Below are 27,623 nucleotides of genomic sequence, written 5' to 3' on the forward strand. Positions count from 1 at the left end.
TGGGGGGGTGGGGGTGGTGTGTCGGCCGTCCCGAGATCTCGCGATATTTCGTCCCCCCTCCCCTGCAGTCTGGAACGCCGGGCAGTTTCTCGCGAGAGCCCGTGCTGAGGCTCCGGGAGACCCCGGGTGTTTGTGTGTGTGTATGTGTGTTGGTGAATGTGAGTACGGAGGAGCAGCGGCCGCCATTTCAGGGAGCCAGCCGACGGACGCTGTCGCAGGGGTGGATCCCGAGCTGCCGAAGCCGCTGCCCTGCTCTCCCGCGCGGGCTCCTTTAATCCCATTGTTTCTTTTAGATTCGCTTGGGCCTAGACGCCCTCGGGGCCCGATATTCGGGTTGGGCGGTACCGCGGCCTGGGCCTAGGGGCTTAACAGTAGCGGCGGCGGCGGCGGCGGCGGCGGCCTCCCGAACCGAGCACAGGCGCGCGGAAGCCCGCACAGGTACGCGGCGTGGCGCCGCCCGCGGCCGCCCTCGTCCTGTCGCTGCGGGGCGGCGTTTCGCGGCGCGCGGCCGGGGCTGGTGGGCGAGGGCAGGCGGGGAGGGCAGGCGGGCGGGCGGCGGGCTCGTGTCCGCCGCTGGGCTTCGGGTGGCGGCCAGGGCACCGCGGGCGGACGGGTCTGCCCTTCGCAGGCCGGGGCTGGTCGCGACCTCCAACATGGCGCCTGCCGAACGCCGCCTCGGTACACAACCCCTCCCCGCGGAGGGCGCTCCCCGCCGCTAAGATGGCAGCGCGGGTTTTGTGCGGAAGGAAGCCCCGGGTGCGCTCCGTACGCCGCTGCGGTCGGGCCTCGGGGGCCCAGGGGCCGCCCTGCGCGATGAGACGCGGGGCTCGGCCCGTGCGTTTGCTGGAAGGAGGAGCCCTTCGCGTTTGCTCGCCCACGTCAAGCCTCTGGTTGTTGACGTGCGTCGCGCAGTTTTAGTCGTTGTCGGGCTTTTTTTTTAAACTAAGGACTTTTCTCAAAAATCTGAATTTTTTTTTTTTTTAGGCCGAGGAGTCGAGTGTTTTTAGACGAATTAGTCGTTGTTTACTTAACAGGACTGTCTTGTTCTTCCCTAGGCGTGTAGAGAAAATGGCAGACGATATTGATATTGAGGCGATGCTTGAGGCCCCTTACAAGAAGGTGAGAAAAACATGCCAGTGAGCTTTAATATGTTTCTTAATTTAGCATTATTCACGAAACTACTGCTGAAATGTAAACTAACCTTCCCGGAGCCCTCTTGATTATCTTATCAGAGATGCATTACGTGTAACTTACAAAAGTAAATATATGCTATTGATGTAATAATATTGTGCAGTAGTTTCACTTCAGCGTGATGAATAAATGCCCATCTATCTCTCTTTGTAGACTTGCCTAACGATATCTCACCTCTACTCCCATGAATTCACCTTTGATTCCAGTGTGAACTGTCAATCATAAGGTAGTAATTGAGTGACTTATCGCTGTACCGTGGTCCCCTAGGTAAAATGACTCAACTAAGAATTACCAGCTCCAGTTTGGTATAGCAAAAAAGGTGAATGTAGTGGTTTGGGAAAATAGCAGGGGTCCAAGAATAAATCATAACCAGTCTGTGGCAAGTAAATCTTACGAGTCTTTAAAGAAGAAATGGGTGAGATTTAAAATTTATTTTATATAAATAGATACAAGGCTGGCGATAGTAACCTTAAAACAGGCAGGTGCTGATCTGCTTTTCAGTTAATAATTACTGAAATTCTTGGATCCCTGAATAGACATTAGCAGAAACCAAAACAAAACAATATAAAACCACCAAAACAAAAGGCAAGAGGCAATGTCACAAATTAGAGTCACTTGATGACTGTTTTACTGTTCTCCATAGTATTTTGTTTTTAATTAGGCCCTGCCGAAGTATTTCACACTAAAAACTACAAAGGAGTTATTTTGATTAGTAATACAATATGACCCGTTTCAGTATCAGAGTAAAAGTAAACACTCTTCCTTCTTCCCCCACTTGGTGGTGAAAATAGCAGTATGCATGCATTATCACTGGTGTCACAAACCTTAGCCTCTGTAACTTAGCAGATATACTACGTAGCTGATGTGTTCAAACTTTGAAATAAACATTGCGCTTAAACCATTTAAAATAATACATTTGTTTTGGAGTGTAGCACGACCATGTGGTTCCTTTTGGATGAATTCTGATAGTTATAAAATAGTATAATTTATAATGCTAGACTCTTGAAGACGTGTTTGCTGTTTTTAATGTTTCTTGTCTTAGTTTAACGTGGATGTAATTCCATGTAAACAGGTATGGAAGTAGGAAATGTTTAGGCTGGACTGGTGAATTATTAATTAACTTTTCTTGGGTTCTTGGGAGTCAACATTACTAAAGCAGTGTGAATCCCTGTTTGCTTCAGGGCGAGATGTGTGACAGAGGTGGCATCAAGCTCTTACAGTCCCAACCCTCCAGCGGAAATGGGCGAAGATCTCAGGAATGGCATCGGTCACAGGAAATCGATAGTGGCTGGCTGCTAGCATGGCCACTTGGGGCTTAGGCAGAAATAGAGCCATGGTACCGACAAAAGGGACAATAGCACATGGAATAAAACTCAGTGACTTCATGTTTCATAAAAATAATAACCACTTCAACGTTTTGTAACTCTGGTTAACTTATTTATTATCTAAACAATGTAAGAAAGTAAAATATAACATGTTAATGTGGAAAGATTTTAATTTTTTGTTTCTTGATGACTTAATTATTAGCAACAAAGTGGTTAAACATATACCATCTAAATTTTTTTTATAGCCTTCCATGTTAGACTAAATAAGTAATTAGTTTTAAAATTGTCTTGTATTTTCTTATTCCTATTCCCTTTACCCTTTGACAACTTGAAATGTTACCACTTCGTCCTCATGATGTTCTTCTATCAACCTTGCTTAGGATGAGAACAAGTTGAGCAGTGCTAACGGCCATGAAGAACGTAGCAAAAAGTAAGTTTGAACAAGGAACCTGGGAGGGTGGGCTCTAAACTTCTTGTGGTGGAAATCTTATGTTCTTGTGCCTAAAGCATCAAACTGTGGTTTTCTTCGCTTCTTAGAAAACTGGTCATACCCTTTGGGATGAGAAAGTCCTTCAGGATTTAAAACTATGGACTTTGCGATGTAGACTTCAGCATATGGTTTCAGAGACCTTCTGGACACTTTTCCCTTCAAGGATCCCATGATTCTCTTGAGTTCTATAATGTTTTAAATTTGGTAACTTTGGCTTAATTTTTTTGGAGATGTGATAATCATTGAATTAGAAGACTTACATTGGAAAAAAAATCAAATCAAGGCCACAGAAAATACTGTGTTTACCTTCATTCACTAAAGGAATTGGCTATGAGTTATTTCTGCTCCTTGCAGCTTAAAGGCCCTTTTGGCAGTAATTCTTTGTAAAATTTTTTCCTTCATTGTTTTGGGCCTTTTTATCTTTAGTGTATCTAAGGAGACCGTTAAGAATATGTAATTTATTTGGGTTAGGTGAGTAATCTGAAATAAGAACTTCATGCTATAGACTTAGTACAGAATACAATATACAAAGTTATGTTAACAGTTTAAACAGGATCCAATTTATAAGGTTGGAGCTTATCAGCTGTTGTAAAATTAGCATTTAGCTCCAAAATTAGTGATTCTTAACATGATATGGTCATATGCATTAAGTTCTAGCCCATGTTTATGATGCCATACCAAAAGTTTGTCATATCATGACCCCGTGATAAATAATGAAAATGATGATAAAATAGCCACTTACTTGACTCTTTTTGGCTCTTTTCCTCCTAAGAGCTCAAAGTGCATCATAGTAACTACCTCAGTCATCCTCACAACAACTTTGTTAGGTAGGTTGATACAATTTCATAAAATAGATGAGAAAATGCTCAATGGGTTACTTAGGTTTGCTAAGCAAAGGGTTTATAATTTTAATGTGGTGTAGTAATGGATTACTATTAGTATGTGGGTTTGGGTATGGATGTAGGTTTATAACTCCCTCCTTAGGTAGAGGCATAGTGATCATAATAAATTCAATGCCAGCCTGGGTTTCATAGTGAGATCCTGTAGAGAATACAAAAATGAATTAATATTAAGAGGAAACACAGGTCTGATTAGTGTAAATTTTTTCTTATGCATGATTGGGTTGAATCAGGTTCTATACTGGTCAGAAGTGGATGCAGAGAGCAGGTTGACAGGATTCATATCGTGCATTTTTAACCTTTGCCAGTGTAACAGTTTCCTAAATTTTCAGCTTCATAATTTTATAATCAAAATAAAATCCTGGAACAAAAATTTCTTCAGATGTCATATTTATAGTGACATAGTAAAGATTTTGATCTTAAGGTTGAAAAGGATGAGGATAAACTTGAATGCAAATCTTTGACATTCTTTAATGTCACTTCTTTCCACCAATATCTTTAGTTTTTTCTTTGAATCCTGTGTCTAAGTTCATTAAAAATCACCACGCTTTTATAACCCATTTGAGCACCATGTATTATATTAGAGATTGTGCTTTTTGGGGTGGGGGTTAGTCATTGTAGTTTTGTCTAATGCATAGAGTCAGTTGGGCAATTTAACATAGTGTTTTAAAGGAAGACTTCCCTAAATACTTTAATCAGTAGTATCTTCAAAATGTTCAAGGCTTCTTTAGTTACAGCTGATTTAAATTAGGTGATTGCCTAATGTAGTCACAAAGTTTTTATCTAGTTATTTGAAGGAACATGCCACAAAAAGTAATTGAACCTAATGTGGATGAAAAATAAATTTTCTCATTTTAAGATAATTTGTGTTCACCTAAGGTAGATAACATTTTTGTATGGCTCATGTTAAAACCTTATTGAATTGGAGGTAATTGTTGCTGATAAGGTAGAAAGAAGAAACTTCACATTCTGACAAAGTTAGCTATGTGTATAAACTCTTGTGTAAAAAAATTGTAACTGACTTGTAACACACAGTGTCATATCCCAGTAGTAAGGGATGAAGTTTGAAATAACAGCCTGTTAGCCTACTTTCTGAAGAGTTGTAACACGGAAGTTTGTCAAGGCCTCCAGTAAACTCTCTATGGACTTAGGTTCGTCCTCAGGGAAGTATGTTGCTGTGACAAGTTTTGCAAGTCTCAAGTCAAACTTTATTTTGTTAAAGTCTTTAAAGAATCATTTAGAAAAGGATAACAGTAAAATGGCACAGTTAAAATATATTGGCTACTGTGGTGTGGATTATCAAATTTTGGAATAAATGACTTCTATTTTTTTTTTCTTATTTTCCAGAATACTTTGCATTTAAATTTTAGATCTTCTTACATGGAAGAGGTCAAATCCAGTTATAGCAAAACACCTTTACAGCAGAGGCCATATAACCAAAAAGTCCAAAGGCCCAGTGGACCATTTACTTCAATGATGTTCAGTACAAATTCCACTGCCACTAAAGACTTGGGAAAGTCCCATTTAAGTTGTAACAGGATTTGACTATTAGGATGGATTTTTATAACCATTTCTTTAGTTGATAATGTTCTTTAATGCTGGAATTTACTCTAGAGAAGTATCTTTGTTTCTTGCAACATTTATCTTTTGTCTGGGCTTTTATATGGAAAATTGAATTTTCTGATATCTTAGTATGTCTACTTACCTATCTGGGGTTGCCTTCAGATGTGGGTGGGGATTTGCTTATGAAACGTCTAGCAAGACATTGAGTTAAAATTAGCTCTCTCAGTTATTTTTTAAGTTTCTTTGACAGACTAAGATTGACTCTGCTGTGGGCCGCCTTTGAGCAGAGCAAAAACTTGCTGTCTTTTTTTCCCCCCAGGGGAATGAAATTAATTTTTACCTTGTCCCCTAATTTGGTAGGATTTACAGAATTCAGAATTCTTTAGTCCTAAGAAATAGTGTCAGTGTTTGAAACATCAAAGTTGGAATGTTAATTGTTGCCCTTTTGAGCATTGGAGTTGCTTTGACTTCTGTATAAATGAGTGTAGCCTAATTTTGTGTCATGTGCTACCTAGCATATTTCTGACAGTCAGGTGGATTATCTTGAAATTTTAGACAAAGTTTCTGCCTCCTTGGAAAGCTCTACATCTCCTTGTGATTGGAGTGTGGGTTTCGAGATTCCAGAAGGTGGGTGTTTCCATTTTCTATTTTCAGTGCACTCTAAGATGACCTGCTTACAGGTTCTCTGAGGCATGCCTCAGTGGTTCTTGTGCTAACTTTGCTTTGATACAGATTAAATAGCTAATTAATTTTCCTAATGATGTAGAGTTGTCAAAATGTTCAGGCTTCAAACCACTTAAAAATGGACATTTTGGTGGAATAAATTTATTTTGAAATGTCTTTCATTTACATTGAAATATCTGAAGGCACCTCTAATTTGGGTGATGACAGAGGAACAGATTTCAAGGTTTCATTATTAAACCAGTGGGTGAAATATTGTGAGGAACACAGAAATATATGGGAAGATAAGTGATGGGCTTTTTTTTACTTTTCCAAGGAAGGTCAAGTTGTTTTAATTTATCCCACAGGCTTGTATAAACTAGCTTAAAAAGGGCATTTTCCATTTTTATCCTAGCTTTAAGTGGAAACCTTATAAATGGTCACATTAAAACTGGGCTTGTTAAAGTGAATTTACTGCATTCTTAATGTCCTTTATCATTTCTTATAATTTTTCCTATGAAACAAAAATGCTATGTATATGGTGTTTTGAAAGTTCAGACTACATGTACATTGTGTCAAAATTGACTTGAACTAAATTACTGTATGGAAATTTTTCACATGACAATTACTATTTCTTAAATGTGAACATACTGTAACTTTTATTACTGTTTGCTTGGTGGTCTATTAGGGGAATGGCAATTATATTGTTTTTGAAGTTGAGGCTTGGTTTCTACTTACCAGCAAGTCCCGGTCTCTTGTTTCAAGCTGTAGCTGCCTCAGGAGATGATTGCAAATTCTTCCTCTTAAACCTGTCTCTCAATTCTTTGATTGTATTCAGTTAACATGAAGCAAAGGTTGGGGTTTTAGGTCCCATGCCTAGGAATTTTTTCCTAAAGTATGATTTTGTACCATTGTACAGTGGTAAAAAATACATTTACAAAAGGATAAACATTTTGACCGTAAAAGGAAGTATATATTACTTAGTATTTACACCAGCATGATAATGGTACTTTTCCCTCCCCCAGGAGAAAAAAAAGCAAGAGCAGAAGTCGTAGTCATGAGCGAAAAAGGAGCAAAAGTAAGGAACGGAAGCGAAGTAGAGATAGAGAAAGGAAAAAGAGCAAAAGCCGTGAACGGAAACGAAGCAGAAGCAAAGAAAGGAGACGAAGCCGCTCACGAAGTCGAGATAGAAGATTCCGAGGCCGCTACAGAAGTCCCTAGTATGTAACTGCAATTACTTTTGTTGCAGGTGTTTAGATAATAGTTTAACTGAAAGCATTATGAGATTGTGTTTTCCAATAACAGATTTAAAATGAAAGATACTGACATTGACCCCTAGTAAGGTGAAAATACAGTATGTGGATTGATTATATAAAAACTTAGAAACTACCAGAACTACCAACATTTTTTGACCAGCTTTGATTGCTTGCCAGTCCAAATTAAAATAAAGCATTTGAGTACTTGATAGAGAAAACCTAAAGTATGTGAGCCATTAGAACACTCATCATACAAAATATGTGTCTAAACTGTATAGTTTTGGATAGAAAATCTTATTTGTGGCTGTCTTGAGCTGAAATCTGTCACCATTTTGTGTTCTCAACTTTTAGGCTCATTATTTTAACTATTTGTATTTAAACCTTTAAATTGAAAGTGCTTTGTAGCCCGGGAGTGGTGGCCCACACCTTTAGTCCCAGCACTTGAGACACAGAGGCAGGCGGATCTATGTGAGATCTCTGGTCTGTAAAGCTGCACAGAGAAATGCTGTCTCAAAAACAACAAAAATTTGCATGCATTATTTAAGGATATTTAAGATAACATCACTTATCTGAGTTGGCAACCAACCTGGACTACAAGAGCTAGTTCGAGGACAGTCTCCAAAGCCACAGAGAAACCCTGTGCTTAAAAAAGGATGACATCACTTATGAAAAAAAAATCATCTGGGGCTAGAAAGATGGCTGGGGTTGAGCAGCACTGATTGCTCTTCCATAGGACACAGATTTAATTCCCAGTACCCACAAGGCTGCTCACAACAGGCTGTAAAATCAGTTCTAATACTTCCCTGACAACCTCACATAGACATACATGTAGGCAAAGCACCAATGCACATAAAATTCATCTGTATTTTGGGAAGAAATTGCATTTCTGAGAAAGGATTGAAAGAAGCAAGGTCCTTACCTAATTTTTAAAGAAACTATATCCATTTAGTTCATCCTGGTAAGACAATTAACAATCTTTTGTCAATTGTCAATTTAAAATGCACACCATTGTAAATCACTTTTAAATGTACATATGCTTGTGTGTGTTGCCAGTGAGTGCAAGTGTCCATGTAGGCCAAAAGCATTGGACTACACTCTACTTCTAGAGCTGGAGTTAAGAGGCGTTTGTGAGCTTCTTGATTTGTGGATGCTGAGAACTGAACTCAGGAACTCTGTGGAAGCAGTATTGCCCTTAACTGTTTAATTCTAAATGTTGAAGTAGTTAAGAATTGAGTTCAAAGACACTCAACTGAATCAACCCCTTCACTTTTGTTAAGGAATTCACTTGGACATAATGAGTAATGAAGATTGTCTACAAAATACTCAGAATATTGGCTTTCATTTATTAGTATGCATGCCTGAGTCTGTGGATGCTTCCCATATTTATAGGTTATAGGGTCCTTTTAGTTACTTATAGTTACTATAAGTAACTTTACTTATATAAGTAACTTTACTATAAGACTTTACATGATGATTACTAGAGCCATGATGGTATTTTAATGCTGAATTTATATTAGAAATTGTTTCTTCTTCAAGAGTTACTGTACATTCTCTGCTTCTTAAGGCAGGGTTTCTATGTATTGCTTTGGAGCTAGTCCTGGAACTCACTCTGTAGACCAGGCTAGCATCGAACTCACAGAGATCAACCTGCCTCTGCCTCCTGAGCGCTGGGATTAAAGGCGTGCACCACCAACCCCCTGCTACTCTACATTTTTTAGGATTGTTAATTGTCTTACCAGGATGAACTAAATGGATATAGTTTCTTTAAAAATTAGAATACTGAGCGTTGATGGTTGCACCCCTTTAGTCCCAGCACTCAGGAGACAAAGGCGGGGGATCTCTGAGTTACAGGCCAGCCTGCTCTACAAAGCTACACAGAGAAACTCTGTCTCAAAAACAAACAAACCCCAAAACATGAGAATACCATTTGTAGAGTATGGATGGGTGATATGTGAGTGTCTGTGGTGTCTATGTCTGTCTGTGCCTGCTTCTTATCCTAGTCTGACTTTATTTAAACTGGTGTTGGGTTTCAATGAACTGTGGCGTCTATAACTGGACTCCACAGTTATAACTAAAGGAGAAACCTAGTTGGCTTACTTTACCATGTGTCAGCTAGGGATGCATAGTGATACCCTGACTCCTAAATACCAATCTGTATTAATTTGTAACAGGATAAAAAATGCCTTGTTAAATTTTACTTTTTTATGGTGCTAGACAGATGGTTCTGGGGTTAAGAGCAGACATTTCCTGAAGATCCTGTTTTAATTCCCTGCACCCACATGGCTGCTCACAACTGTCTGTAACAGTGACACCTTCACACAGACGTAAATGTATGCAAAACACCGGTGCACATAAAATATAAGTTATAAAAATTGTTTATATGATTACATGAATTCCAGTAATTATCTTATTAGGGGTTAGTAAGGAAGAGGAGGATCACAGCTAAGTTCTAGTCCATATTGATAAAAAGAGGGTGGGGGGAGCTAGAAAAATGGCTCAACATTTAATAACACTGGTTACGTGGGAAGAGGAATACATATCCTTAATTGCTGAACCCTTTAGCTCCTTAGGATAATAACCTTTTAGAATTCTGATTTGCTTCCTTGTTCTTGCTGCTGCTGATGTTGTTACCTGTTCCAAGTGGGTGAGGGCTACAAAGGGATATACTCTGCATTAAAAACATAAATCAGGGCTGGAGAGCTTCCTCAGAGCTTAAGAGCACTAACTGCTCTTCAGAGGTCCTGAGTTGCAGTGCCAACAGTGGGTAAGAGCACTGTCTACTCTTCCAAAGGACCCAGGTTCAGTTCCAGGTACTCCCATGGCAGCTCAGAACTGTCTGTAATTCCAAGAGCTGACACCCTCAAACAGATACACATGTAGGCTAAACACCAATGCACATAAAATAATTTTAAAAATAGTTAAAAATGTAATAAAATGAATTATTACATGGGAGCTGAGTATGGTGACAAATGCATTTAATTCCAGCACTCCAGATAGGCTTTTTTGAGTTCCACCAACTAGGACTACACAGTGAGAACCTGTCATAAAATTTTAAAAGTCCGTGCCCTGGTGGCAAATGCATTTAGTCGCAGCACTGGGGGGCCAAGGGTCTACAAGAGCTAGTTTCAGGGCAGCCTCCAAAGCCACAGAGAAACCCTGTCTCGAAAAACACCAAAAAAAAAATAATAATAATCTCAGGAGGCAGAGGCAGGTAGAATCTCTGTGAGGCTGGCCTGATATGTAATATAGTAAGTTCCAGCACTATGAGGGTTGTTCTGTCTTAAAAAAAGAAAGGGATGTATTATATGGAACGTACCAGTTTTCATGGTTTGATGCATTTTTTTTTTTAAAATCCTCCCAGAGATTAGCAATGCAGGAACAGGAGTTCTTGGTCATTCTTTACTACAGAGTGAGTTCATATAAGTACATATTTTTTCCAAGAAAGAACTGTATAGTAAACTGATGCTGGGATGAGGGTTCAGAATCATTTGTTTTTACTCTACTAAATTTTAACAACTCATGTTCATAATTACATGGTTGAAAAACTAAAAGTAGATGCAATCCATTTTTAGAGTGAGAAAATTTTGAAGCTGTAACGTTTGTTCTTGGCACCTCTAACTCATCCAGGATAGATAAATACAAGGGCTTCAGGTCAGGGATAAAGATACAAATTTTTCTAAGTTCTTTTGTTTCCTTTTTATAGTTGATGTAGAAAAGAAGCAGCCTAAACAATGTTAGTCTTGCTGGAGAGCCCATGAACTTGATCTTGGCAAGACCCTAAACCTGTAACTAGTGTAATTTTGTGTTTTCTTTTTAGCTCCGGACCAAAATTTAACAGTGCCATCCGAGGAAAGATTGGGTTGCCTCATAGCATCAAATTAAGGTTTTTAAACACACTTCTGAATTGCTTAAATTGTTTTTCAAGGAACTAATGAGACATTACTTGTTTGGGTAACTTGTGAAACTTTTTACCCTTACAGCAGAAGACGTTCCCGAAGCAAAAGTCCATTCAGAAAAGACAAGAGCCCTGTGAGGTAACCGCTGACCTTTTTTTCCCCCCATCTGCAAACAAAACACCAAAACATTTTGAGTTTACATAATGATCATTGAATATTCTTCAACTTATTTTCTTCCTCAGTAAGTTTAGACTATAATGATCATCTTGTTTCAAGGCACATTTTGTAATACGGTACATACTTCACTAACCTTGTTGACCTTAAGGGGAAGATTTACAATTACTTTCATTTATTTATTTTTAAAGACTTATTTATTATAAGCAGAAATTCTGTCTATGTATGCCTGCATACCAGAAGAAGGAGGGTATCAAATCTCATTATAGATGGCTGTTGGCACATGAACTGAGGACCTAGAAGAGTAGTTAGTGCGCTTAAACTCTTGAGCTATCTCTCCAGCCCTGATAGTTTGTTTTGGTTTTTAGAGACAGGTTTTCTCTGGCTTTAGTCCTAGAACTAAAACTCACAGTGATCTGCCTGCCTCTGCCTCCTGAGTGCTGTGATTAAAGGTGTGGGCCACCAATGCCCGGCTTATTGTGATATTCTTAGTAATCTGTTTACTTGTAAAATCTAATTCAGTTTTATACCTTTTGACGTTAACATGTGGGACTTGTAAGTGTACCAGTGGTACAGCACTTGGATATCATGATTTCATCTACAACTTTACAAACAAAATTATCCACTGATATCTTGGTAAACTTTAATAAGACTTTTCAGGAATTAGTGTTTCAAAATAGAGTAAAGAGAGAACAAAAAATGTTTATTTAATACAAATGTATTTATGTTAATGCTGCTATCCCAAGAGGCCATGGAACTAGAGTTATAGCCACTCAACATGGTGCTGTGCACCAAAATTAAGTCCTTGAGAAGAGCAATACATGTCCTTAATTTCTGAACCCTCTAGCTTCTTAGGCTTTAATGGGGCGGGGGTTGGTTTTTCAAGACCCGATTTCTCTGTGTAGTTTTGAAGCCTATCATGGTACTTGTTCTGGAGACCAGGCTGGCCTAAAACTCACAGAGACCCGCCTACCTCTGCTTCCTAAGTGCTGGGATTAAAGGCGTGCACCACCACCGCCCGGCAAGAAAATCTTATGTCTAGTAAAACAAAGAACTGGATTTTGAGGCTACCAATGATCAAAATAATCTTGTGTCCCACTAAAAAATGTTGCAGTTATTAATTTTGTAATCTTCTCCTCTTAGGGAACCTATTGATAATCTAACTCCTGAGGAAAGAGATGCAAGGACAGTTTTCTGCATGCAACTGGCAGCAAGAATTCGACCAAGGGATTTGGAAGAGTTTTTCTCTACAGTAGGAAAGGTAACTCCCCATTTATAAGAGACTGTTAAGTTGGTAGAAGTGAGGCACACAGGCAGTGGTGGCAGTCAGAAGGCCAGGCACTCAGGTAGGTCTATAGATTGAGTTCTAGGACAGCCAGGGCCAGAGTGAAATCCTATCTCAAAAAAAAAAAGGTGAGTTTTGTTTTGTTTTCAAGACCCGGTTTCTCTGGCTTTGGAGGCTATCCTGGAACTAGCTCTTGTAGACCAGGCTGGTCTGAAACTCACAGAGATCTACCTGCCTCTGCCTCCGGAGTGCTGGGATTAAAGACATGCCACAAATACCCAGCTCTAATTATCTTAATTAAGTGTGTGTGTGTGTGTGTGTGTGTGTGTGTGTGTGTGTGTGTGTGTGTGTGTGTGTGTGTGTGTGTATTTCTAGTGAGTACATTTAGTGGTCTTTGTAGATTAATAGTTTTATTCAAATAATACTTAGTATTGGGTAACCAATACTAAGGACCTCCATGTCTACCTTGGTATGTCTTGTTTTCCTGCTGTATTGTTTACATTTCCTTAGTGCAGCTTCCCTGTCATAATTAAGTTAGGGATGTGTTACAAATGTATCATTTAGGCCTGGATACCCCATGATTTAGTGGTTGCATTCTGAAATGGCCTTATTAGCTTATTTTCTTGCCTCTTTGGCCTCATCAAACGCAGTTAAGTAAGTTTACATTGCAGGAATGGATTATGAATTCTCTTCTGTTTAGTCAGCTGTGAGTTCAAATAGACAGTTTGTGGTAATCCTCAGGATGAAAGTGCCACATTGGCTGAGGCATCCCCCCAGCCCTAACATAAAACTTTAATCCAGCGAAAGTTCCAGGACAGGCTCCAGCGCAATACAGAGAAACCGTGTCTGGAAAAACAACAAAGTGCCACATTGTATCTTTTGGGAAATCTTCCTGTTGATCATCATTGTGTTTTGGAGGTGTCACAGCAGGGTAAGACTATTGATTGCTTTCTCCCTTGGAAGCTTGTATTAGCTCCTTCCAGTACTATGAGAGAGTCCTCCAGTTCAGTTCAGCCAAATTCCTCCAAGTCCTATTTCCATACATTGTGCTTATATAATTAACAATAGGGTCTTAGCTTCAAATTTTGGAATGTACTCAAGGATAACAGCAATAGGTAATTTCAATAGATTCAATAAAAACGGAAGGGGTGATTGGCAAATGCCTTTAATCACTTGGAGTCCCAGGCAGACCAAATTCTGTGTGTTGGGTGGGTTTTAAGGCAGGGTTTCTCTGTGGCTTTGTAGGCTGTCCTAGAACTAGCTTTTATAGACCAAGCTGGTTTGTTTCCTTTTATTGAGACTGGGTTTCTCTGTAGCTTTGGGTCATGTCCTAGAACTCATTCTGTAGACCAGGCTGGGCCTGTCTCTGCTTCCCAAGTGCTGGGATTTAAGGTGTGTACCACAAATGCAGGGCATCTCCAATTATTTTTAGAAGCAGTTCTTGGATAATGTAATCCTATTACTGAGGTAGAAGGATATAAGTTTTCATAAGATGGACATAAATACTGACACCCTATCTTTTTTTTTTTTTTTTTTTTTTTTCTCGAGACAGGGTTTCTCTGTCTCTAAAAATGAGCCTATCCTGGCACTCACTCTGGAGACCAGGCTGGCCTCGATCTCACAGAGATCCACCTGCTTCTTCCTCCCGAGTGCTGGGATTAAAGGCGTGCACCACCAATGCCAGGCTCTGACACCCTATCTTTATTGAGTCTTCATTGTGTAGTGCAGGCTCACCTGAAACTCAGAAATCCACCTTAGAGATATCCTTAGTGCTCTATTTTAAAGACATGTACTAACACCTTGCCTGACTACTGAAATTTAATTTTGGCATTCTGAAGACAGAGGTATACAGAATTATGTGAATTTAAGGGTAATCAAGTCTACACAAAACGTTTAACCCTGGTGCCATGTATTGATTGAGACACTGTTTCTGAAGAAATAGTATGTTTGAAATACTTACGTGGATTGTTTGACTATAGAATAATTATATTTCTTTTCATTTTAGGTTCGAGATGTGAGGATGATTTCTGATAGAAATTCAAGACGTTCCAAAGGAATTGCCTATGTGGAATTTGTTGATGTTAGTTCAGTGCCTCTAGCAATTGGATTAACTGGCCAACGTGTTTTAGGAGTGCCAATTATAGTACAGGCATCACAGGTAACTTCTTGATTTAGATATTGGTCATTGAGCTGGGTGTCACAGCATATGCAGCAGTGGCTTAGGGTTAGGCAGGAGAATTGGAATCAATTTGACTCAGCTTGGGCTATGTATTAATTATTCATTAACAGACCTAATAAGTGGAATCAATGAGATGGTAGTTTACATCATTGTGTGGGAAGCACTGGTCCGTGAGTGAGTGCTCTCTAGCAGTTTGTTATTAGAAAGATAGTTTGTTTTATAATGTAGATTGAGAATTTAGAAAGTATTAATGTAGCTACGGTTTTTAGATGGCTCCATAGTTAAAGAGCACTTGCTGTGGCTATAGGCCACCTTCTGCATTTTGATCATCCACATGCACAGCTGTTTTGTGGCTGTCGATTCATCGGACCTGATATCTTTCTGGCCTATTCTGACACCAGACATGAACATGATACACAGATTCACAAGCAGACAAACACCTACAGCATATAAAAAGTTTTAAAAGGTCTTAATAGAGCCAGGCGGTAGTGGAACACGCCTTTCATCCCAGCACTTGGGAGGCAGAGACAGGCAGATCTCTGTGAGTTCGAGACCAGGCTGGTCTATAAGAGCTAGTTCCAGGACAGCCTCCAAAGTCCTCCAAAAGCCTCCAGAGCAAGTGCCAGGACACCCTCAAACAATACAGAGAAACCCTGTGTCAAAACCAAAAAAAAAAAAAAAAAAAAGGTTGTCTTAATAGAGACAAAATAGCTATGCTTTACTTAGGTGACTATGTATATGGTTCTTCAAACACCTCGTCATGGTTTGCTAAGACATTCATTCAACTCTCAAACTCATCTTGGGGTATGTCTAATAATGAGTTATATGTTTACAAATATTCAGTAAACAGATTATTTGTATTTTTTACTGGTTGTGATATCACAAAACAAGATATTTTGGCTTAATTTATTTGTTTTCTTTCAAGACATGGTTTCTCCATGTAACTGCCCTGGCTATCCTGCAAATTGTTATGTAGACAAGGGCTGGGAATAAAGGCTTGTGCCCTCACCGCCTGACTTGGTTTAAGTTTTATAGTGGATTACATATAGGTATGAAACATGAGTATATAGTTTTGTATATAATTGTCATATACTTTAAACGTTATAAAAATTGTATAATACCACCGTTGGCACATCTGCTATTGAGTGCAAAAGTTTAGGGTAATGGAATGTAGCTCAGTAGAGTGCTTGCACAGAAGGCAGACATTTGAGTTTAATATGCTGTGTCACAACTCTTGCATTCAATTTAGTGCCATTAATGACATTCACAGCATGGTATATATCTCACCTACATCTTTCTGATGATGTTTCTCTTTACACTAGTTCTTAGCAAATGTCTTCTACAGATTTGTGTATTTTCAGTGCCTCCTAGCAATCAATTTAGGGTTTATTTTTTTCCTTTTTACTCATAGTTTTTGGCTTTCCAATCTTAGTGCTCCTTTGTCATTGACACATTTCTGCTTTTTATTAGTATTTGATGTGGGTTTTACTTACAGGCAGAAAAAAACAGAGCTGCTGCAATGGCAAACAATTTACAAAAGGGAAGTGCTGGACCCATGAGGCTCTACGTGGGCTCATTACATTTTAACATAACTGAAGATATGCTTCGGGGGATATTTGAGCCTTTTGGAAGGGTAAGTTTTAGTTTTTTGTTTAGTTCCCTGACTCCAGACAGTATTTCCCTGTCAAAGTGGGAAAATTTTTAAAAATTCTAGGCCATGAAAAAAAAAAATTTTTTTTGTAAAGAATGGTTGTGATGTCTTCATTACTTGAGGGCTGGGGTATAAGGGTACAGAATATTTCAGATTTTTTAAAACTATAGCTCACAGAATAATTTTGCCTAAATTTATGCCATTAAATTTTAGATTGAAAGTATTCAGCTCATGATGGATAGTGAAACAGGCCGGTCTAAGGGATATGGATTCATTACAGTAAGTAGTTCTCTTAATGTAACACAATATGTGAACTGTATGTGTTGGGAATGAAGAAAGATTAGTATTTTCAAGTAGTTTGCTTTGTGCATTTAAATTCTGGTGCACATAGAGTATAGTGGTATCAGATCTACCTCTAACTTGGAGCCCACATTTATTTGATTATTTATTTATTATGTCCTTGTTTATTTTGAGAGCTGGCCTCTCAGTGTAACCCTAGCAACTGGAAGACGCCAAGCGGGCCTCAAAATAACAAATGACTTGATCTGCCTCCCATATCCTGGCGTTAAAAGCACAAACTAAATTGGTTTCTCTGTGGATTTGGAGGCTGTCTGTAGACAGGCTGGCCCTGAACTCACAGATATCAGCTTGCCTCCCCAGTGTGGGACTAAAAGGCATGACCCACCAACACCCAGCTCTTTTGTTTGTTTTTTGCTTTTTTGAGACAGGGTTTTTCTGTGTGGCTTTGGAGCCTATCCTGGCACTTGCTCTGGAGACCAGGCTGGTCTCGAACACACAGAGATCTGCCTGCCTCTGCCTCCTGAGTGCTGGGATTAAAGGCGTGAACCACCACTGCCTGGCAGGATCCTCTTACCCCTGTTTAGAAAGAGGTAAAGACAGTGAGAAGGGATCTGGAGACTAAAGGAGAGGTGTGAAGGAAAACACCTTTGGTAGATTTGGTTGGTTGGGTAATCATGTTACACGTTTAAGATCCTAGGTGCCTGTCACTCTTTTCCACTCTGTCAGATTCACTAAAAAATTACATAGGGTTCTTGGCATTTTGGAACAAATTATGAGTCTCAGGGAGGGAGGAGTTAAAGGCCAGCTTGATCTACATAGTAAATACTTGTCCAAAAGTTTTGTCTTATGGGCCCAGGCGTTGGTGATGCACGCCTTTAATCCCAGCACTAGGGAGGCAGAGGCAGATGGATCTCCATGAGTTCCAGACCAGCCTGGTTTATAAGAGCTAATTTCGGGACAGCCTCCCAAGCCACAGAGAAACCCTGTCTCGAAAAAATTTAAAAATAAAAATAAAAAAGTCATGTCTTATGTAAAGACAACTTGTCAAAAAAGTAAAAATTGGTCTTTAAAAAAAATCATTTTCACACTATCTTGCATTTTTATTTGCAAAAATTTATGGTCTAATTTTACATGTACACAATTTTTATATACTTTTTGTACTTTTTCATGAGTGTGTAATTAGACTTACAAAGTTGCTATTTTGGGGGCTGGATAGATGGCACAGTTGTTAAGAGCACTGACTGCTCATCAAGAGGACCTGCGTTCAACTCCAAGCAGCCATGTGGCAGCTCACAACTTGTCTGACACCCTCACAACGTGCATTCAAGCAAATTGACACCAATGCACTTGAAGGCAATGTTATGTCTGTAGTGATACAAATACAAAGTATTCAATTGTATCATTCCTATTGTCTATTCTAGTTTTCTGACTCAGAATGTGCCAAAAAAGCTTTGGAACAGCTTAATGGATTTGAACTAGCTGGAAGGCCAATGAAAGTTGGTCATGTTACTGAACGAACTGATGCTTCTAGTGCTAGTTCATTTTTGGACAGTGATGAACTAGAAAGAACTGGAATTGACTTGGGAACAACTGGTCGTCTCCAGTTAATGGCGAGACTTGCAGAGGGTAAGTTTTCAATTATTGATGTATAGGTATAGTGGTGAAAAAGAAAGGTAACCATGCAAACTACGAAATATGCAGGCAGGTGTATTGTTTTGGAGTTCCTATATATTTGTAGGAGTGCATTCTAATCTTTACCTTTATTAAAGTTTTATATACTCCTTATTTTGGTGTTTTTGTGTACTACTGTGAGTTTAATGAGTTTTATTTTGTGTGTCACCAGACTCAGTAAGAAATTTGTTGTGATTAGCTTCGAGTTGGTTGCGCACGCCTTTAATTCCATCACTCGGGAGGCAGAGGCAGGCAGATCTCTGTGAGTGCCAGGATAGGCTCCAAAGATACACAGAAAAAAAAAAAAACCAAAAAAAAAAGTTAGTTGTGATTATTTTACCTTGGTGTAGTGAACCATTTTGCCGATGACTGAGTTGATAACATAATTCCCAAAATTGTGGGTTTTTTTGCCGTTAACATAGTAAGAACTTTAAGACTTACTCTTTTACAGGTACAGGTTTGCAGATTCCACCAGCAGCACAGCAAGCTTTACAAATGAGTGGCTCTTTGGCATTTGGTGCTGTGGCAGGTAGGAATTGAATCTTTTCTAATTTGAAATCATTTGTTTTTTCACCTAATTCGAAAACATGCCAAATTTTTTGCATTTCAAAGGACTAACTGAGAATTCAATTCATTAAGTACTTCTAGCACCTTAATGGTTGCAAAAGAAGAGTAGCTTTAGTATACTTTAGTATTAGCCAGAGTGACCCATGAGACTATGGAAACATGTGAAGTTTTAGACTGAATTGTTAATGTTTAGGAAAAGCCCAGAGTTGGTTAAAATTAACTTTTGCTTTATGCAATAATAATAATAATATTTCTAAAGTAATCTCCAGTATTGTCACATCTATCCATGTCTTCTAATATTTGCAGGTCATATGTCTTACAGATATATACATGGAGGCAAAAGTTGTATTCAAATAGAAATTAAGTAAATCCTAAAAAGAGATTTACATTGTCCTAAATCTAGGACCTAGGGTAATACTTGTTTCTTTATATATATGTCTTGGATAGAAATGAATAATAACTTTTGCTATACCAACTTTGGTTAAAAAAAAAAGTCAGGCTGCTTTACCATGATTTCCATGCCAGCCTGGGTGGCAGTGTCCAGACCCTGTTTTTAAACTCAAGTGTTCTGAAATTCTAATAGTAATTTCTGTTCTAAGTTTTCTAGAAAGTAAGACCATGTGCAGTTTTAGATAAGTAGTAATGTTAATGTAATAAGAAACTTGTGCTTTCTTATTAAATCTGCTTAGATACAAAGCTATCTAAAGCAGGTAATTTTATTTTGCCATTAAGAAGTAGGGATGAACCCCTGGCAATGGGCATAGAGACACCTTGGTGGTGGTGTTGTTCTTATATCAGTCAGGGGCAGAGGAGCTAGTAGCCCTTTGTTCATCCTAGCTTGATGCCTGGTTTGGTGGCCAAAGCTGTTTCATGCCTAGGGCACAATAAAAAAAAAGAAGTAGGGGCCAGTGCCTGGTGGTGGTGATACATGCCTGTAATGCCAGCACTGAGAGGTGTAGGCAGGTGGTTGGATCTCTGTAACTTAGAAGCCAGCCTGCTCTATAAACATTTCCAGGACAGCCAGAGCTGTTACACAGAAGAACCTTGTCTTCAAAACCAAAACAAATGAGGATGAGGCTTCAGATTTTTCCTCAGTTTAAAAGCATGTACTGCTCTTTTAAAGTATCTAAATTCCCAGCACTAGCTTTAAGTCCCTGTCCAGTCACAATACCTGCCAACAGATTCATCCATATGCAATACTTCAAAATAATTTAAGAAATGTGAAGTTAGTGATCTTGTCTTCATATTTTGACACATTTAAAAGCAAGAAAGACTTTCTTTTTGTCAAATGGTGTCCTTTAAAATCTTATGCAACTTACAATTTCTGAAGACAATGCCAATGTAATTAATTATGAGGAGGTAAAAGTAATCATTGAGGCATTTCTGTAAGCACTATTTGGTAATCTCCCACAAGTATCTGTTACCTGTATTTCTGCTTTTGAATTTTAAAACCTTAATGTTAGGTTTGTTTGTTGTGCAGTCAATTAATAGTCATTCCAAGCAGCTTTCTGTAATTGAAAGGAATTTATTTTAGAAATTTCCTTGAGTATGGGATGTTAAGATGAATTTAACTCTTTGGATATGCATTCACATTGACCTCTACACAGAAAGATGAAAACAATTCTTTAAAAAACGATACAGCAGGATGATGCTAGCACGCTTCTTGAATTCCCACCCTTGGAAGGTAGAGGCAAGCGGATGTTAGTTGTCTCCAGCCAGGTCTACAGAATGGGCTGCAGGACAGGCTCCAAAGCTATACAAAAAAACATGATAGGCTAAATCTGGCAATGTTCACTTTTAATCTCGGTGCTTTGTGTGTGTGTGTGTGTGTGTGTTTGATTTATTATGTATACAGTCTTCTGCCTGTACACCAGCAGAGGGCACCAGATCTCATTCAAGGTGGTTGTGAGCCACCATGTGGTTGTCGGTAATTGGAACTCAGGACCTCTGGAAGAACTCTTAAGTGCTCTTAACTGCTGAGCCCTCTCTCCGGCCCCTAATCTCAGTGCTTTGGTGGTCAAACCTCACTATGTTTTATCCAAGTGAGCTCTTGGATAGCAGGGACTGTGTAGCGAGATCCTGCCACCAAAAATAATGATTTAACTTGAAAACTGTTCTATTGTTACTTCCCTTCTTTCAAGGTCAAATTTTCATTTGAAAAAAGGGTGCTCTTAGAAAGAGCAGTGGTTTTTAACCTTATTGCCGTGGCCTTTTTTACATTTCCTCATGTTGTGATAAATAACATTTCTCATAGTCTTAGGTTACTCTGTGAAAACGTGATTTCTCAACATGAAGGTGAGGACATAGGAGCAAGGTTTGGCAAGGTCTGCTCACTCCTGTAATCCATGTAACTTTAGTGGCTATGTTTCTATGAGTAAACTGTCCTGAAATGAGTCCCAGGCCAACCTGAGGTATATATATCATGCTATTTCCCGAATAAGATGTCTATTTCTTGGGATGGAGAGATGGCTCAGAGGTTAAGAGCACTGACTGCTCTTCCAGAGGTCCTGAGTTCAAATCCCAACAACCACATGGTGGCTCACAGCCATCCGTTATGCGATCTGGTGCCCTCTTCTGGTGTGCAGATATACATGGAAGCAGAATGTTGTATACATAATAAATAAATAGATTTAGAAGATTTTTAAAAAAATAAAAAAAAATATGTCTTTTACTAACCCTCAGGATGATTTGTCCGGGTTGTCTTTAGTGAAATTGTTAGGTGTAAGGGCTTCATAGTGGCATACGAGCATTGGCTGTTCTTACATAGGATTCTGGGTGTATTCTATGTACCCGCCTGATGACTCACAGCTAACTATATATAACTCCTCTTGCAGGGGAAATGATGCCTTCTGACACCCATGTTTCACACACATACATCCAGGCAAAAATAAACATAAACATTTAAAGAGAAATTCACTTTGGGAGCTGGTGTGTCTCTGTAGTTTCATTTGCTTTCCTTATGTGTGGAGATCAGAGGGCATTTTAGCTGTGTTGCTCTATCCTTCCACCATGTACATGTGATTCAGAGATCCAACTGTGGACAGAGTTGCAGCTTTCTCATTTATGTATTAGGTTTATATCCAGATTGTCATTATTGAGACAGGATGTTATTGGATATCCCTGGTTTGCTTCAATTTTGCTCTGTATCATACAACTCAGTTATTCTGCTGGTCAGCCTTGTCCCTCAAAGTATTCTCTTTTTGGGGTATCCCAGGCTTTAGAGACTTGTGTATATAACCGAGGCTGGCCTTGAACTTATGTTAAAGATTTATTTATTACGTATCCAGTGTTCTGCCTGTATGTGCCCTGCAGACTGGCACCAGATCTCATTCAAGGTGGTGTGGTCCACATGTGGTTGTTCCCTGCTTTAAACAGCCAGGCATTGAGCTTAATTCTGCCTTTCCTGAGTACTGGGATTTACGGAGTGTTCCAAAACCCTTAGATAATACAACTTCTCTAATGTTTCTTGTGTAAAATACACAATTTGTGCCTAGTTTACTAATGTATTAAAAGTAGCCAAAGGTTTTATTGTTGGTTTGTTTTTCCAGACAGGGTTTCTCTATAGTTTTGGAGCCTTAAATTCACAGAGATCTGCCTGCCTCTGCTTCTCAAGTGCTGGGGTTAAAGATGTGTGATACCACCACCTAGCTCCAAAGTTGTTTTTAACATCATAATCGGGATTGGCAATTAATAGCATCACCTATTTGGGGTGAAGAAGAGAGATTGTATTTTAAGTTTCTGACACTGGTTCTATATTAATATCTTAATTCATTTAGTATAAATACATTCCTTTATCACTGATAATGCCATATTTATTTCTTATGGTGTTTTTATTAGCTGTAGTAGCTTTGCAAAAATGCAGGAGTTTGTTTTGGTATTTGAGACAAGGTCTCACTGTGATGATCCCCTAGCTGGCTGTTCTGAAATTCACTATGTAGATCAAGCTCGCCTCAAGCAGAGAGTTGCCTGCCTCCTACTCTGTTGTTGCTGATTGGCCACACCTATTAGCTGCTTGAATTTGGTTTGCAGCTCATACAGATTTGTTGAAAATGCTTTCCAGTGTAGAAACAATAATTTTCATCATATGTGAGAGAATAAACTTACATCAAATTGTTAACCTGTGCTAGAAACCATTGACAAGTTGAAATTTGGGGAGGAAAGGGGTGGCACTTTCAAAACAGGGTATCTCTGTGGTTCTGGGGGCTGTTTTAGAACTAGCTCTTTTGTTGACCAGCCTGGTCTCAAACTCACAGAGATCCACCTGCCTCTGACAGTGGAGTGCTGGGGATTAAAGGTGTGCACCACCACTGCCCGGCTTCTGAAAATCTCATAAAAAGATAAATTCCACATTGTTGCAATTGTCTCTTTCTCAGTTATTGCTAAATTGGGAAATTAGGGAACATGGTCCTAGCTCTAGCTCCCTTATGTGTGTGGTAGTTAAGGTTTACCATTTTAACATAACCTTCTGAAATACTTAGTGCTTATTACCACTGAAAAAACAAAAGAAAACTTACTTTCTAAGTACTTGGAATTGAATTCTCAATCAGGGTGTTTCACATATTTTCTCGCCGGTGTGCTTCCCTTTCCCCATTTCCCATTATTCCTGGCTGTGGTATCACAGTGCAGCACACATATGATAGGAAAGGATGTATTAGGGTTAGGAGGAAAGGTGAATAACTTCCACGATATGAGGCAACAAAAGGCCCCAAAGCCTTCTCAATGAGGAATGGGGAAGGAGGTTTTGCTGCCAGGTTTTGATAAGTTTATTCTAATAAACCCTGCTGTTGAAGTCCTCTTTTATTAATACTTTCCTGACATTTACCCTGTTAGTTGAGGCTCTTCATTGTTCCTGCACTGAGCTGTAGAATTCTCTTTTGTTATAGATTTGCAAACACGACTTTCCCAACAGACTGAAGGTGAGTTACTTATTTTTCACTTTTTTTGTCTTTGAAATACAATTAAATGTACAAAGATAGAATTTGTTTTAATGGTTGTTTGGATTTATTTTTTTCAGTGTAATATGACTAGTTAAACTTAATCAACTAAATTTTGAGTCAAAGAAGATAAAATTATCTGTGGTTGTTTCTGTTTTGGATTACTTGAATTTTTCAGCCTTAAGCTGTAGCTGTTTAATCCCTGGCCTAGCATGCTAGCACTCTCTCCTTGACAGTTAAACACGTACGAACCAGAACTCAGTCTTGTATTTCTTTCTTGTATTTCTCTAGGTGTAAGGTTTACTTAGTAGACTCAGTATTTTCCCAGACCAGATTTAGAACGTGGAATATATGTAACATAAGTTTACTTAGATTTATAGTCATGTGGGCTAGATGTTTAATACTGATACACTGATTGGTTTCTAGTAGCCTGTAATATCAAAAACCATGAATGGGCCCATAAACTGTTCAAATATATTACATGCATTTTGAAATGATGGCAAGTAGGCAATGATTTCATGAAATCCACCTCATAGGGTTCTCTTCAGTGTTCTTGTTCAGTACTACCTTTAGAGTAGCATGATTATTGTTTTTTGATAATGATCCTATGTGAAAAAAAAAACATCTTGTTATATTTTAGATGAGATTTAAATATATTTTAATTCTCTTTAAGCAAATGCAACATTTGTAATTACTGCTTTTTTAATAATTTATCGATTGAAAGTCAGAATTCTTTATTCTTCTGCATGCTGCGTAGATTAAGCCAGAATGATCCTATTGTAATTTGCTTCATCTGTACTATTCATAATCATTCAGTAGTTCCCTTCAGTCTTCTTAAAACATTTTAGTTATGCATACTTGTGTTTTTATTTATTTTTGGGGAGACAGGGTTGTCACTCTGACTGTGTTGCAACTATGTATGTAGAACAAGACTGTCCTATAAGTCAGATCACTTGACTCTGCCTCCTAGAGCCTGGAATATTTAAATGTACAATGGGTTAATGTTTTCTTTCTGTTTTGGTGTTTTGTTTTTTGAGACAGGGTTTCTCTTTAACAGCCCTTAGATTCCTAAGTAGCTAGCTGAGAATTACTAGCTCTTAGACTATGGCAGTTAATATTTGTTCTCAGAAAGAAATACACAGAAAAGTTTTGTTGTTAAAGGAAATTACCTTTTTTATCTAAAGGATTAATGAAGGAAAAGCACTTTTTTTTTTTTTTTTAACCAGAAAGCACAAAATACCAGAATAATTTTTTAGTGGTGTTATTTATTTCATGTATATTTGTAAAGTTTTTTTCAGTGCAATTTGTCTGGTACTTAGGTGATCATTTATTTTAGTTATCTCGATTTCTTAATGCATTATTTTATCCTTAGCTGTTTGTTGTTATGCATTGGAATGGGATATGGTCAGATAATATGATTACGGTGAGTTCTGTAACTGGTGCTATAATTAATTTTTTGGTGATTCTGTGAAAACTGGAGAGAGACAAGTCCCTGTCTCAACAACAGAAAACCCAAACCTAAAGAATGCCAAACTTGGAAAACACCTAATTTGGAAAAAGTGTTTAACTACACCTATGTATGCTTTAATGTTACAATGTTACTTTAAGCGTTGCATTGTCCATTATGTCCAAATTATAATAGTCATACCATACCATTCTTTTTGTTTCTGTTTTCCTAAGAAAAATCAAGTAAAATGTTTACAATGGCATTTTTTTTCCTTTGGATACTTTTTTCTTTTCAAACCTTAATAATAATAAGGTTCGTGCATTGAAAAAAAGTAGTTGGACCAGAGAGATTGCTCCCTGATTTAGAGCACTTGAACCCTTACTTCCGTACCCAGGTTTGGTTCCTAGAATCCATATGGTAGTTCACAGCACTATGAAGAACATATCAGGGTGTCCCTTTGAGGCCATCAGGTACATACATACAGATGAAAGTAAAAATAAATCTTGAGGGGTAGTTGAGATGACTGAATCTGAGATGTCTATAGATCTAAAATACAGACCTGTGTCTTTTAAAAAGAAAACTATATTCCTGTTAAAACCAAGAGAAGTAGAAGGGTGTTGTATTTAGTATTTTTCCAACAATTCCATTTTTTGTCATTCCCATCACTTCAGAATAAGATCAAACTTCTTTTTAGCCTTTGTTCATTCTGGAATGATTTGTATCGAGGTTTGTTTGCTGTAATTTAATAGATTTAGACTACATGTCTGTTCTCAAGCTCTTCTTAGGTTTTGTTTGGTTTGAGAAAAGGTCTCTTCTGTAGTCCTGGATATCCCACAATTTACTTTCTAGCCCAGGGGACCTAGAACTCTATAAACAAATCCTCCTGCTTCCTCCTGTGCAACTATTCCCCATTTCAAACACTGTTTTTGTATATTTTCTTAGAGACAGTATTTTATATGTTGCAGTCTTACTTAAAATTTGGTATGATAGACTGTGTGACTGTGAACGTCTCATTTTCCTGCCTCTACCTTCCTTAGGCTGAAATTATAGATGCACCCAGTTTATTCAGTGTTGAGGATCAAACCCAGAGCTTTGTGCCTGCTAGACAAGCACATTGACAACTAAGTCACAAACCCAGTTCCTGAAATCTTTAGGGAAATATATTTACATCTGTACCAAATTTCTGTCTGTATGTCTGCACTGTTTTCCCCATCTCATCTCTAAAGAATACTTGAGTATTTATACATTGTGTTACCTATTATAAGTTAGTTAATCTTATAAGCTTAATTTAACAGCTTAACTGTTGTGTTACTGTCATGATATAATGAGCAACTGTTGATGGTGATTGGAAAATATCTCCTCCACATTAAGATAGGGTGGTTTTTCTTTTTAGGTAATTGTCCAAGGATGTTCACACATATTCCAGGAATCTAATTTTTCCTCTTCTTTTTTAGCCTCAGCTTTAGCTGCAGCTGCGTCTGTTCAACCACTTGCAACACAATGTTTTCAACTTTCTAACATGTTTAACCCTCAAACGTAAGTGTGTTTGCAATTGGCAATTTCCCATTTTTAATATTTCATAGTTGGAAAGTATTATGATAAATAGTTGACACTTTTTTACGCAGTTTATATTTTATTTGGGCACATAGCAAAGCTGAAATTTAAACTCTGTTAATGATAAATTTCTGTGTGGCCACAAATACCATGTATTTGTGTACTTGTAATTCTTTTTGCTTTGTTTAAAATTATTTTATGAATATGAGTATTTCTGCATGTTTGTATATGTGCCACACATTTGCCAGTGCTGTCAACTACTGAGCCAGTTCCACAAAAATTTACAATGGTAGTAACAATAAGCTCAAATGGAACACCTTGTATATCTTTTTATGCTTCATACCCTTTGATACCTTAAATGTTAAGAATATATGCTTAGCTTCTAGGTAGATGGCTCAGAATGTATTGTTAGTTGCCATGTTTGCATGAATGGCAGTTTTGAGTTGGGTATAAATAGGCAGGTTCATGGAGTGAGCTCATTTGTTTCCTAGCCCAGCTGAATTGTTGTTTTGTTTGTTGTTTGTTTTTGTGACAGAGTTTCTCTGTAGCTTTGGAGCCTGTCCTGGAACTGGCTGGGTAGA

At 38.4% G+C, this 27,623-nt stretch overlaps 1 protein-coding gene and 1 non-coding gene across 8 annotated transcripts in view; both read left to right on the forward strand.

Moving 5' to 3' along the window:
• Nucleotides 1–127: 127 nt before the first annotated feature.
• Nucleotides 128–27,623, forward strand: part of Rbm39 (RNA binding motif protein 39) — a 29,120-nt gene continuing 1,624 nt past the window's right edge. The window contains exons 1-16 of one of the 7 annotated variants that reach the window (XM_027421331.2): nucleotides 129–438; nucleotides 1,056–1,119; nucleotides 1,345–1,417; nucleotides 2,897–2,946; nucleotides 3,779–3,833; nucleotides 7,154–7,348; nucleotides 11,202–11,267; nucleotides 11,365–11,418; nucleotides 12,598–12,715; nucleotides 14,745–14,897; nucleotides 16,414–16,551; nucleotides 16,783–16,848; nucleotides 18,291–18,495; nucleotides 18,992–19,069; nucleotides 23,973–24,023; nucleotides 26,943–27,024. In XM_027421331.2, coding sequence (XP_027277132.1) covers nucleotides 2,928–2,946; nucleotides 3,779–3,833; nucleotides 7,154–7,348; nucleotides 11,202–11,267; nucleotides 11,365–11,418; nucleotides 12,598–12,715; nucleotides 14,745–14,897; nucleotides 16,414–16,551; nucleotides 16,783–16,848; nucleotides 18,291–18,495; nucleotides 18,992–19,069; nucleotides 23,973–24,023; nucleotides 26,943–27,024 — 1,280 coding nt within the window. In that variant the 5' untranslated portion in view covers nucleotides 129–438; nucleotides 1,056–1,119; nucleotides 1,345–1,417; nucleotides 2,897–2,927. Of the gene's footprint in view, nucleotides 439–1,055; nucleotides 1,120–1,344; nucleotides 1,418–2,372; nucleotides 2,528–2,896; nucleotides 2,947–3,778; nucleotides 3,834–7,153; nucleotides 7,349–11,201; nucleotides 11,268–11,364; nucleotides 11,419–12,597; nucleotides 12,716–14,744; nucleotides 14,898–16,413; nucleotides 16,552–16,782; nucleotides 16,849–18,290; nucleotides 18,496–18,991; nucleotides 19,070–23,972; nucleotides 24,024–26,942; nucleotides 27,025–27,623 lie in introns of all 7 variants that reach the window. The other 6 variants (XM_035446499.1, XM_027421332.2, XM_027421326.2 and 3 more) reach the window with 6 other exon arrangements.
• Nucleotides 19,851–19,994, forward strand: LOC113836435. Its single transcript, XR_003486640.1, has one exon. It is a non-coding gene; the product is annotated as a small nucleolar RNA SNORA48 (small nucleolar RNA).

The sequence above is a fragment of the Cricetulus griseus genome, chromosome 6, assembly GCF_003668045.3.
Source record: "Cricetulus griseus strain 17A/GY chromosome 6, alternate assembly CriGri-PICRH-1.0, whole genome shotgun sequence".
Taxonomy (NCBI): domain Eukaryota; kingdom Metazoa; phylum Chordata; class Mammalia; order Rodentia; family Cricetidae; genus Cricetulus; species Cricetulus griseus.